Source organism: Lagopus muta, chromosome 1, assembly GCF_023343835.1.
Source record: "Lagopus muta isolate bLagMut1 chromosome 1, bLagMut1 primary, whole genome shotgun sequence".
NCBI lineage: Eukaryota > Metazoa > Chordata > Aves > Galliformes > Phasianidae > Lagopus > Lagopus muta.
The window spans coordinates 132,047,468-132,061,171 of NC_064433.1; the positions used below are offsets into that span (position 1 = coordinate 132,047,468).

Genomic DNA, 13,704 nt, shown 5'->3' on the forward strand with positions numbered 1-13,704 from the left:
CTTGTCCGTGTACTTTACTAACCTTATCATAAAAAAACTCTTTCCTTGTATCCAATCTAAATCTCTAATTTTCATTTGAAATCATTTCCCTTTGTCCTGTCATGAGAGGCTCCACTAAAGCATCCGTCTTTCTTAGCCTGCCTTCCCCTCCTGGAGTACTCAGCCTTGGTAAGGCAGCATGGTACCATCTCAGTTATGCAGGCACAGGTGTCTGTGAATGGGATTTGGGAACTCCTCTGTCTTTGAAAACAAACTCTGAGAAATTTGTGGTAGTATTTTAGCCAATAGATAAAGTGATGATTTATTTGGCTACTGTTAAGATGTCATCTAGGTGAGCACATCCAGTCATGGCCCTCCACTCCACAAAACTCATGGACAAGTGGGAGGGAGCTCACAGAGATCTTCCCTAACCTGTTGGGGCTGGAGCACTTGATCTGTGAGGAGATGCAAGGGCAGCTGGGCTGAGCTAGCCTGGGAAAGGGATGGCTTCAGGATTGCCTAACTAGGGGCAGAAATGGCCTCTTCGGGCCTTGATGGCACACTGTTGCATTGGCAAACCCTGCTGGAAGCTGTTAGCTCATGGAAAGGTTACTAAAGGGATGCTGGCTTCTCTGGTTCCTAAAGCATTAGGAGCCAGCTTGGGTGAACCCCAGGAGAAAGCTAAATCTGCTGCAAGTGGTGAGGATGCACTGTAGTGATACATATGAATATAAGGTAATGAGACTAAGACACGGTGGCCTGTTTCACATCAGAGGCCAAAGAGTACTAACTCTTGCTCAGTTCTGCATGAGTACTGTACCACAACTCATGCTGTGCCCTCACCATCAGCAGTGACTTCCTCCACACACAGCAGGTTTCCAGAATAGCATCTGTATAGGTCTTAAGACCGGCTAGAAGTGGTAAATGCACAGCAATTTGCAAGTAATTAGCTCAGATTCCTCAGCTATATTTCTATAACAACTGTGGCTCCTCTGTAAAATGCACTGGAGGGCTCTTGTTTGCCTGTTGGTGGAAACCTCTCCTCCCCAGAGCAACTGGAACTGGAGTAAGAGTCATCCATGTGGACCAAAACCTGAGTTAAGTTAGACTGTACATCACAAAAACCCTGGCTGTGAGCACCATAATGGTTGGATTAGATGATCTCAGTGGCCTTTTCCAATCTTAATGATTCTCTGATTTTTAATGATTCTATGATACCTGGCCTGAAACTCTTTTTGAATATCGCGCATAAAATCCATAGCAGAAATGTGAGTCCAGATGTGTGACAGCAACAATTAGGAGTGAAAAATTTCTATGAAAAAAGGAATGAAAGCTGAGTTCTTGAGTTCAGCCAAAAAAGGGACAAATGAAAAGGGATGTGACGGTACATAAAGAGCATGTTTAGAAGAGTAAATCCAGCACTTATCCATCTTCTTGTAATGAAAAGGAACAACGGGGGAAATTCAATTACACTGAGAAGCAGTACATTTAAGCTGCAAAGGGGAATTGTTTTCTAACACTTAATCAACTCCTGAAACTTGTTGCCGTAGCTCAGAATGAGTGATTTGAAACAGCTCTGCCTGCTTCTGGGGAGGACACACTGAGGACAGTGCAACTTCACACTATATAATTTGCCTTGAGAATCCAGGTTGGCCTAGACCTCCAGTGTTAAAAACCTGGGCTGCTGGGGCTTGGAAGCAGCTGTCTGTCCTCCATGCTTCATTTCTTCACTCTATGTGGGAGGTCAAATGCACTGTGGGGGTGTCTGGCATTTCCCATAGCTGTGGGTCAGACAGGGCTCACATGCATCAGCTTCTTCTACTAGCAAAGCCACTAGCCCATTAGCATCAGACAAACACACTGCTGAACCCAGGCTGCAAACAAGCTGTGGCAGAATTGATGCAACAAATAGTATTTTTTTTCTTCCTGAAGCTTCTTTGCTAAAACATAACAACTGGTGTTTTGAAGGTCTGACAGCACTCGGTTGCAAGCTGGCTCCCATCAGGAACAGCACATTTACTAAATCTCCAGGCTGGGAGGGACTGCAAGCACTGGCAGACAGAGCCAGCATTCAGGATGGACTTAGCAAAGCTACATCAGTGGAAAAAGTGTACAGCTCATTGAGGCTAAGAGTGCGTAAGAATAATTGGTTGCAGCTTTGCAGAGACAGGGATAGAATCATAGAACCTTAGAATTGTTCAAGTTGGAAGAGATCCTTAAAGGCCGTCTAGTCCAACTCCCTGCGATGAACAGGGACACCTACAGCTGGATCAGGGCACTCAGAGCCCCATCCAGCCTCACCTTGGATGTCTCCAGGGATCTCATCCACCGCCTCTCTGGACAACACGTGCCAGTGCCTCACCACCCTTACTGTAATAAACTCTTTTCTTATATCCAGTCTAAATCTCCCCTCTTTTAGTGTGCAACCGTTTCCCCTTGTCAGTTGCTCCTTGGGTGGATAACTGCAATCAATCAGATATAGTACTGGGGAGAGCACAAAAATATGATGTCACACTACTAGTATGGAGGCTTACAGAGTTCCACTGGAGGAGGAAGATGGAGAGGTGACAGAAGAGGGACCAGCTGGGAGGAAAGACAAACATTAAGGGAAGTTAGGGCCGTGAATGAGATGGGGTTGGTTGCATGAGGGGAATAATATAATGCTTCATTTTAAGCTTATTACTCCTGGCAGTATCTGCATGTGCATGGATACTGCAGGAACAGTAAGCTTAAAATGAAATAGGATATGAAGAAGGATTGACATTATGTTTGACAGTCAGAAGAATGAAGCACTGGTTGACAGGCAGAGTGATCTTTTCTTGGTCACGTAAGTTCTCCAGGTGGACTGACACCTGACTTGGACAGTATATCACAGAAGTCCATTTTCTCTCCTCAGTGTTTTGTCATGGTGCAATGTTTGTTGCTGATTATGTTTCACTTAATAAAAGATTAGTGTTTTATCCTGTGCCACTAGCAGCTGTGACAAGTGGCACTTCGCTCCCTGAGCTGCATGTACCCAACCTGGGAAGGGCACTGCCTTTGCTTGTGGGATGCTTGTGAAGAGCAAGAGAAGACATCTCAGTGTGGAAAAGGAAGCATATGGATTACAGGAAAAAAATGAAAAGACCATTTATTATCTGCAAAGTCAGATTGCACACTGGAATCCTTTGAAAACACAGTGACAGGATTCAAATAGATGACAGTGAGGATAAACAAAAGGCCAGTGAGATAACTTTCATATATGTGTGACATAAAATATTATATAGGAACCCACCAGCTTGTCTCCTCTTCATGTCCTCAACAGATAATGAGACAGAAGCAGCTGCAGAAATTACAGATCTACCCGCTGCAGATATAAAACCATTTGCTTGATTTAACCAGTTCTGCAGAAGCCATGCAGCTTCTTGATAGGCTGGCCAAAAACTGCCTGAACCCTGCTCAGCCTTACTGGAGTATATGAGGCCACCGACTGAACACCTGCTACAAGATGGATGTGTTTGTTATTCTAAACACAGCAACAAAATGTTTATTTATTTGCTGGGATATTGGAATCAAGCAGTGGTGGCAGGATCACTGCTGGCAGCTGAGATGGATGCTTGTGTGGGAAGACTTGTCTTGCTTGTCTGCTCCAGACAACTCACACGTTGCAATTGCCAGTCTCTACCTTATTAAACAGAGTAAAAACCTATGTTTGATGGGGCTGCACTGTATAAATTGTCTTAATCCATACATGTATCACCCTGATAGATTTCTCCACTGAACAACTAGAAGCAGCTGCCAAGTCTCTTCCTCCAGTCTTTTGCCACAGCGAAGAAACAAAAATATGAATATAAATATGAATCATAACTAGTTATGATTCAGCACCTGCAAAATTGACATTTCTCTAGGGAAAAGAACCTCATACACCAAATACCATTAATCTATTACCCTTAAACATACTGAGAGATCAATAGAGAAAGTCTGAAGGTGAACCTATGGCTAAATAGAAATGTTTTGGACATATTTACCACAAAGCCCAGAGGTTTGTACAGAGCAGTTCAGATAGTTCCTGCTGCATTACTGCATGGGGTGAGGAGCACGTATGACTGACTACGTGTCTCTGGAGTATAGCTATCTAAACTTAAAACAGCAAAAGATCTACGTATCAACTATAATTTCCAACAGAAAACGCAATGGGTCTCTCTTGCTCCACCTGAATTGCTTAAACAAGAGTCTTTGATTGCTTTCTCCAGTTTGTTTCAGGGTCTGTAGGGCAAGATTTGCAAGGAGCGGCTAAGGCCCCTCGTTGTGCTCAGCACAGAGCAGAGGAGCTGAGGGGAGGCCTGATGGCGGCTGCAGCTCCTCACAGGGAGCGGAGGGGCAGCGCTGAGCTCTGCTCTGTGTGACAGCGACAGGGCCCGAGGGAACGGCATGGAGCTGTCAGGGGAGGGCAGCTGGGGGTCAGGGAAAGGGGCTGCACCAGTGGACGGGGAGCATGGTGAGTTCAAGGAGCGTTTGGATAGAGCTGTCGGACATTGGGTTTGAGGTTTGGGTGGTTCTGTGTGGAGCCAGGAGTTGGATTCGATGATCCTTGTGGGTCCCTTCCAACTCAGGAGATCCTATCATTCTTTGACAGCTGGTACACCGCGTTAAAATGCCTTCCAGGGCTGACGCTTAGCATTGTAATATTGGGATTGGGCAGCAGAGGGCAACACTGATACCACTGATGATTGGGATGCTAAAATCAGAGGCGCGCCAGAACCCACCCAGGTCTCTGAGTATCAGTGACGCATTACTGCCATGCTGTGGCAATGGGCGCACTGTGCTTATTTTGATCCTAAACTGAGTAACAGACGTGAGAAGGCTTTACGCATCCCTTATAACCGCCTGGACAAAGCTGTCTGAGGCCTAACAAGGAAGCAAAAATTACAACACAAATCTCAGTGCAGAGTGAGCTGCAAGTGTTCTACAAAACCGGTACATCCATCAGCAAGATCAATCCTCCAGACAGGGTGCAGAAGAAGAGGTTTTTTTTTTCCAGGCATCATTTCATTTCCATGTTTCCATCCATCCACAGCTTCATTGAATTGCGGAGTACCATGTAGACACTTCTTCTAATGGGTGTTATTGAAAACATCAGTATTCCTTGACAGACAATTGCACCATTCCACAATTGAGTTAGGAAAGTAACACGACATCAAGATAAACATGTTTTTCAGCACCGGTAACGAGAGCTGCCACAGGAGCTACATTTTGAAATTTTTCATTGCTTTGCACCTTAGTCACGTACCAGCTTTGGCCACAGGTGACTAGACAGACATAAGATGAAATCTGTAGCACTGGATATAAGGGAACTAGCCACGTGTGAAAGTATGGTGCAATTAGTGCCTCATTTTACAAAAGTAAATGAGTAGATCAACAGAATTAACAAAGTTATATCTATCGGATTTACAACTCGAGGATCTCCACATTGCACATAATGAAAGATAGTTTTTATTTTCATTTGACTAGCATAATTCCATGCTGCTGCCCTCATTTCAGTCAAGGTATTCGTAGGCTCCATTCCTTATACAGACCTACCTATTTCCATAAAACTGATAAGAATCAGAGTAGCTCTCCATCATATTTGCCTATTGCTGTGGATTCAGAACTGAGTGAAGTAAGCCAGCTTAGTAGGAAAGCATAAGATGGTAAATCATGTTTGACTTCCAGTTCAGGCTCTCTTGATGCATAGTGGTAACGTACACTTCAGTGAACCACTTAAGTGCATGATCTTCATATTTACCAAGTGCTTTTCTTAACAGAGGCTTCTCACTGTGTATGAAATTAATGCGTTCCACCAAAACAGCATATTTCTAACTCAGCTTCCCCATCTGTGAAACACATGTGTTGTCACGTGTCACAACTTGTCAGTCTCAAAGTTTTATTATGATACCCTATTTGTTCTGTTCTATTCTGAAGAAATAGCTTTAAAAACATCAAGAGTATCCATTAATGAACCAAGCTGAAACCCAGACCATTCAGAGAAGACAAATACTGATTATCAAGGTATTTGTCTGAACTTGTTCCCATTTACTGTGTCTGGAATGAAAAATGACATTAATCATTGTAACAAACAAATTTGTACATAGTTTATTACAACCAACTGAAAGAATTTATGATTACATTAAAAGTAATCCTTAGATAATAGCTGTTATCATATTACCAAGATGCATCACTATTTATTCATTTTAGTGCGATTAGCTCTCCTACAGTGAATATTTAAGTACTCTTCAGAGTATGTTTAGCAAAACAAGTTGCCAGGAGCCAGTTCTGTGTTCATCCCATTAAGACTGCTAACATTCCTCATGAAAATTCAACAAAACTTCTGTAGATGACCTATCTGACAGTTTCTGATCCCCTATCATTTCAATGCTGGTGTGTTATAGGGCAGCAATAAAATATCATAACTGCATTTGTTTCCTTTTCTGCAACAGACATTTGATTTGTTGGTAGCCCCCATCGGGGCTGGCACTGAGCTCAGTGAGCTACATTCACTTTTAAAAAGCAGCATGAAAGGAAGAATACATCTGGAAAGTATCAGTGGACCTGCTGAGTAGATAATGGGACACACAGGTATAAACGTGCAGCCATAATGGCCAGAAAGTACTCTGACATTCAAGTTGCTCAATAACCTTGAGAACAGAAACCAAAGAACATCACTCAGTAGTTCCTCCATAACAGGAATTATTCAGTCTTCCTTTATTCTATCATTTAATAAATTTTATGTTCACTTCCTGCTGATGTTTTGCTGTTCTCTCTTTTACTGCCTGCATCTCTCTTTCCATTCTTATAGTATTTTCATCTTTGCTCTCCCACTTCATAGTTTTTCACTACTGCTTACCCCAGCAGTTTCTTCTGCTTTGACCATCCTCCTCCGTCTGCCCTGGTACAACATGTCCTGGTAAAGACAAAGGAGGCAATGCTATGCTCTGAGGAAGAGCATGGTGTGAAGCAGGTACCAGAGCAAGCTTCCTTTGAGAGGAATTGGATATTACTAATGCAGTGAAAAACATGATACAAGGCCCTGGGTATGGAAGAGTCATTTTACTTCCTTTCAAATTATAAAAATGATAATAAAAAAAAAAAAAATATGTAGCTCCATTAAGAAAAGGGATGTTCTACAGAGGGTATAAGGAAGAATATAGTTACCCCTTAACTGCGATCAGTTGTTAATTAATGCACGCTCATTTCTGCCAGGGATCAGTGCTGCATTTGTGTTTTGTGTTAAAGACGACACGGCTGCACCAGTTTCTGGAGCTTCTGATGATTTCAGTGAGAGGAAGACTAAGCCATTCTGATGAGTGGGCTCTTCAGGGAGAGACAGGCAGAACGCATGCACATGTAAATTTTCTCAGCAGAAGGCTTCAGTGGGAAGTATTAAGTGATAGTTAAACCCTCAGTTGTTTACAAAGATATTAAGCTACCAGGATTTGTTCCTGCTCTCCTTGCCCAGCAAGGAAACCAGAGCAGAAGGCACAACAGAAATGCTCAGCAAGAGGTAGGCCACAATCCACAGCACAAAACAGGTTTACTCCCACATATGAAGAGATGGACACCTGTTAGTTAACAGGAGAATCGGATCTGTACAACATCCTGAAGGAAGAAGTTCCCAGAGTGGTAAATAGTAAACCCACCGAGGAAAGCTTCCTGGATGGCATCCCAGCAAGCACTATGTACACACACACACACACACACACAACACTCTAGAAAAGTCAGGCCCCAGCTAAGTTACCTGGTGCATTAAAGTGACCTTGACAGGAGAGATCAAAATAGATGAAGTTATTTTGACATGAGGAGAAATGTTAAAACTTGGAAAGGGATGTATGACAGGTGTTTAATGTTTCCTCAACAGATGCATGAGCTATGCGTGAGCTCCCTTACTGCAGCAAGCACATTCCTCAATAGATTCAACTAGCAATGTAGGATTTAAGCCTCAACAAGCAACTGTATGACATTTGAATGAATAGAGAAGCTCAAAGTAATAATAAAAAATCTGTTCCCAAGCTCAAACAGCAATCTTCACCAGGGAGACTTAGAGATATCTGAGTCTTAAAAGAAAGTCGGCCAAGCATTGTGACAGCTTGATACAACCTCTCACTGTTCACTGCTTTGTGTCATTAACTCCAGCTTAACCAGTGCCCTGGATTCAGTGCATGCTGCAGCAAGAAAGAGACAAGTTTCTTCGCTGACCTAGATGGAGGACAGTTATTTTCAGGTTATTAATGTGCACTTCTCTTGCATTCTGTGAGGTAGGCCTGTTTCTTTTCCACTATGAACCACTGACATCTAGCTGTGTACTGACAGGCTGATATCACATTTGGACTGAACATTAGGGGGATGGATAAAAAAAAAAAAATGAAAGTGAAGAAATGTCAGTATCCCCATTGCAGTGCCCACCATTGAGTCATGAAGTTGAACTTACTTTTTCTGTTGCTGAGCTCGCTCTGTGCAGCATCTTCAGTCATCACAACTCCTCAGCAGAGTAGAGCTCTGGATCCAAACATCAGGTGCAAAGGCAGGTACTGGGATAACACAGACCTGCATAGGCTGTTAGCAACAAAGCTGCAATATCTAATATCTTGGGCTGCAACAAGTCTGAAAGAAAGTATAACAGCCAAACCAAACCTTAGGCAGCTTCATGAATACCTCAAGGGTCAGAAGTATGCGTAGAAAGATGTCTATACTAGCTTGCTTAGGAAGAAGAGAGGTATGGCCAGACCAGGCAACAACTGAGAACACATTCACCTTCCTTGGCCTGGCTCTTAGAGTGCTTACACTTGATGAAGAAAGCAGCATGTTTCCACAGAGAATATTCTTTCTGTGTCTCTCACTTTGATAAGCACATTTAAAATCTAATGCATCTCAGTGACTGAGTCTGCCTCTCCCTGCAACCAAGGGAGACGAGAGCACAGAGATAGCGCAGGGTCAGTTTGCATGTTTTACTGGTTCACCAATTACACATTCCTAAGCATTTGGTCGATTCCTCTCCCCAGCTGCTAAGCAGTTGGCATAATAAGCAGTAAAATTGTCATCAGCCAAGTTTAAGAGAACTTACACATTTCCCATCGTGATACTGCTGACAAAAATATCCTCACAGATGCTACACACAGCACTACAAAGAGAGCCACACAGATAGCAAGAGCAAGCTGGAGAGACCATAGTGTTCATTGCAATACTGGAAACAGTTTTTCCATTCTCTCCCACACACACTCATTATATAACACCTTGTTTAGGAGTCTCCTGAGCAGCTTGTACAAACAAAACAATAGATTTCCATACTTAGCAGCCTCAACATATTCAGTGAACATTAGCTATTTAATAAGCAGTTCGCCCCCTCAAGTCATGGGGTACATAAGCTGTGACACCAAAGATAGCTAAGGAAGACAGAGAAAGAAGAGATATAAACAAGAGCAGAGCCTGACCCAGATGCTAGGGTAGCTTTCACAAATACACTGATAACGTGTAAAGTTTATTTGGGGTACAGAGGTGCTTTATTATATATTTAAACTGACACTGATTAAGAACACCCTCATTGAAGCATGCATAACACGGGGAGCGTGAACATCTTAAAGAGAAAGATGAAATAGGCTTCCCTGCTGCAAAAGACAAATAGTAAAGCCAGTCAACAAAAGCTTCCATCATAACATTGAGTGTTATCTGCCTGTCTTCAGACATGGAAAAAAAAAAAAAAAAAAAAAAAAAAAAAAAAAAAAAAAGAAAATATATCCAAAAACAATACAGGAATCCTGTGTGCTCCAAGGGTGCTCTTTCCTGGACCACTGTTTCTCTAAGTCTTTCTTGTATCTGCAGTTGTGCCAAAGAAAGGGGCAAGGCACTGACAACAGTGATGCCTCTCCCCAGCCAGGTTTTTTAGCTACCAGCTGAAAAACTTCTGAAACTCTCATGATTTTTCATTATGAAGGCATCAGAGGCAACCTCTGCCTAAGAAGCTCTTGCCATCATTCCAAACTTTCTCCACCCCCCATGCAAACTCAAGTTATGGCAGCATCGTGCTCAGGCATGCATAGTAATAGCTTGCCAAACAGACATGAATTTTGCTTTTTAGGCTGGAAAAAAAAAAAACAAAAAAAACCAAGGGAAAAAAAAAAAAAAAGCACAAACCAGAAGCAAAACGGTTTAACAAATACGATACCAGCAGCAGATGTCATGAGCAGCTGTGTTGACACAGCAAAGGGAGCAACACAGCATGGTAGGAACTGCACAGCACAGGCTCCTGCTGCTGCTGCTGGAGCACCACACTGGGGGCAGCACCTTGGATGGGCCAGGAGCCAGCACAGCATGAAATGTAACCACCAGCCTGATGAGGGAATGGGGGAGTGTTTTTCTTCAAATACATCTTGCCTGTCAGTGTTAACTGAAACTGCTGTAGGAAGACATCCTACAGCCCCCTAGGGAGCTGCTGTTGCTTTTCAAGGCAGGAGATTCAGTTTATGACACAGGTCAGCACTTCAGCATTACCTCACCCTCTAAGTTTCAAGAGAAAGTTGCCATGCTTATGCAGATGCAATGGCTGATGTTAAGGCTACCCTCAAAACAATCACCTAATATTCACGCTAGAAACCACTCATCTCCATGGCTCCTAGCAGCCAGTGATATTGGCACTGACTGGATACCTACACTCTCCCCCATTTGACTTTTCACAGCCTTGCCTCTAGAATATATTTTGCAGTTTACAGACGTACTGCAGGCTTAACACACTGAAAGACCCCCAGCTGCAGCTTTACATGCAGTGCCTAGTTCCAGGCTTCTCACCCTCCATTTAAACCCCCTAGCCAGTCTGCACAGAGAAGAAACTATATCCATTTCCACTGGAGAAGAAAAACCAGGAGAAATCTGAGTTGCCTTGGAGGAAAAAAAAAAAAAAAAAAAAGCCACACCATCTGAATGACTACAGGTCAAATACAGGAAACAGGCTCCCAAATATTGAGCTGGTAGGGTCTGTCTGGAAGTAGTTCTCCAAGTAACTTTTTTGACTGAATGGATTAATATATCTGAACCTGGTGGACAGTAGGACCTTCCTGTTCTATGCTACAAGCAGAATAAATGAAACAATGATGCACAACAAGCATTAATACTGGTATGTCCTCAGTAGTGCTATAGTCTCAAGTACAGACCATTGGCGCTCAAGCAGTTTTTCCAGTTACATAGGTGCAGAACACAATCTTTAAAAGGTCTTGGGAAAGGTCATTTTCTGGATTGCACTTTATCACGTAAGTTTGCTTGATCTGGATCCTAATAGAACGAGCCTCAAAGAGACTAAGGAGAGTTTTATTAGAATCACTCTTAAAACAACTTTACATATCCTTAAGGCTGAATTGCTGTCAACATTTATACACAGTGTATAGAAGGCTCCTGAGATGGCACTCTGAATGCAGAGACCAAGGAGACAATGCCAAACACAATCCTCAGCCCAATGCACATGTGGTGATGCTGAAGTTACAGCACAACACTATTTCATCATTCCAGTATTAGATAATTCATCAGCTTTACCATCACCGTGAACAAGCCCAGATGAAGTTTCTCAGGTGCTGTCAGATGAAGCAGACTTTCACGCACTGAATAAGGAGATTCCAGCTACCCACCCATCTGCTTTAAAGGCAACAGGTAGTGGAAAGAAGACCATCTGTTTGATGCAGCAAATACTTCATGGAAAGGCATAAGGTCGAGTCCTTTTCACAGTTATTCATAAAAGCAGTCCGACTTCTTTCTTCTGAAGAATGTTGATAGGGAAACTTAAACACCTTTCAGCCACCCACCTAGATAGGCATACAAATATAGACCAAAAAATATGCAGAGCACTGGGCTGGGGAAAAGAACCAGCAACAGCAACACAAGCTGGGTGTGTGGCAACAGCTAGAACTCCTGCGAATGGCCATTTTTGTGGGGTGGCTTAAGTGTCACTGTCTTCTTAGGAACAAGCTCAGGAAGAACATTAGGTAGCACCCCTCCTTGAGCGATGGTCACACAGGAGAAGAGCTTGCTCAGCTCATCATCATTTCTCACAGCCAGCTGGATGTGTCGGGGCAGGATCCTGGCCTTCTTGTTTTCCCGTGCAGCATTTCCTGCCAGCTCCAGGATCTCCGCAGTCAGGTATTCCAGCACTGCAGCCATGTAGACTGCAGAACCGGGGCTGATCCTGTCAGAGTAGCGGCCTCTCTTAAGGTGCCCGTAGACCCGGCCCACAGGGAACTGCAGACCAGCCATGGCTGATTTCGTTTTCTTTGACACAAGAGGGAGCCTTGTGTTTTCATTCTCACGTGCAGACATTCCAGCGTCAATCTAGCGTAAGGAAAGGAAGAATCAGCAATAAGGAAGAACAACAAAAATTGAGCATTTAAGTCTGTCCTCCCTTCCTTGTCATTCCACTGCCTCTCTCATTCCTGAGAAGTCGTTTTTTGTTTCTCAAGAAGTTTGCTAGCTGTTTCACGTTCCTGTCTGGAGGAGCAGATGTGTTAGGCTGCTTCTCCATGAAACTGACACGTTTCCAGCCAAGGGACACCTACCACCTCAGTCAGAGCAGAGGTCAGCTTTCTGCTAGGCTCCTGAACCTCTCAAGAAAGAGAAGTGGAACAGGGAACAAGGTTTTCTGATCCAGTATCAGAGGAGCACTGCTGCTAAGGAAAAAGGTTAAGCAAACAAGGCTTCAAGATGCAACAAGCATTCAGAAAGCCTGCAGGGAATCTTCACTGAACTTACCCCTAGCAGAAACACGAACAGCTTCCATATCCTCCAAGCAAACAGCTAAAAATTTATATGTTTTTCTGATGTAACAACAGAAAAATAAACAAAAAAATCCCCTTCATCTGCTGGAAACCACTTCAAACAGAGCCTGTCTTCTAAAGATGAGGAGACCTATGCTGCAAAGTGACAGGCTACAAACAAAAACAAGACTTATGAAGAAGAGAAGCTGTTTTTACATCGGAGACTGAAATTGTTCTACACTGTATACTGCAGCAGATTACTACAAATACATGAGTGCCATCTACTTGTATACTGTTTCTCTTTTTATTTTTCTCTGAAACAAGCCTCCATTACTTATTACTGATGAAGTTCTTAGCACTGAATAGCACCAGCTCCTCTTCGATACATAACAAAAAAAAGGCAAATATAGGAAAATCCCACCCCTATGCAGAGGATTGCTTTTAAGTTTCAATTGTAAACTGTTTTGAAAAAAAGGAGGGACTTCCCTCAGATTTCAATAGAAACTAAATCAAGTAGCCTAGGTTGAATATAGATTTCTGAGGACCCTAGAAAAAGTGAGCTTTAGAATTAGCCTAGATAAACAAAGCTAAGATTCACTTTAAACAACAGCCTTACACAAACAAACCAATTATAAAAGCCACTATCTCATTCAATAGTGGCTTTTACTCATCCAGTTCATTTCCAACACAGAGAAGGACACCCTTAAAGAAAAAGTCCTTACCAATACAAGTTGCTTTAGCCCTTCTCTCCAGAAAAACCACAACCAAAACAAACCACCCTTTCTCCCCACAGCTGCCCCCTTTTTAAGCTCCAGACTGGCAGCCATATCATCAGCAGCTTTTGCCTCATTTAATGCCACCTGAATGAGTGAAAATTCAGCCTCTCAAAATGAGAAACAATGACAGTCACAACACTTGAGCAACACAGTGCAGTTCTTAAGAGCAGGTGAATTTGGTACTCTTCCTTGAAAAGCTGCTTTGC

At 43.0% G+C, this 13,704-nt stretch overlaps 2 protein-coding genes across 3 annotated transcripts in view; one reads left to right on the forward strand and one right to left on the reverse strand.

The window, feature by feature from the left end:
* RPL31 (ribosomal protein L31) overlaps window positions 1-13,704 on the forward strand; it is a 288,373-nt gene that overhangs the window by 57,213 nt on the left and 217,456 nt on the right. The gene's annotated exons all lie outside the window — the stretch shown is intronic.
* Window positions 11,274-13,593, reverse strand: LOC125700820 (histone H2A, sperm-like). The gene is made up of 2 exons (XM_048962020.1): window positions 13,445-13,593; window positions 11,274-12,300 (listed from the first exon to the last, which is right to left on the reverse strand). The coding sequence occupies exons 1-2, from the start codon at window positions 13,547-13,549 to the stop codon at window positions 11,875-11,877; spliced, it is 531 nt and encodes a 176-aa protein (XP_048817977.1). The 5' UTR covers window positions 13,550-13,593; the 3' UTR covers window positions 11,274-11,874.

Excerpts from the sequence above, each read along its gene's own strand:
- LOC125700820 (XM_048962020.1), bottom strand. The coding sequence starts at position 13,549 with ATGGCTGCCAGTCTGGAGCTTAAAAAGGGGGCAGCTGTGGGGAGAAAG. Across the intron at positions 12,301-13,444 it reads GGCTAAAGCAACTTGTATTG|ATTGACGCTGGAATGTCTGC; the intron begins GTAAGGACTTTT and ends TCCTTACGCTAG.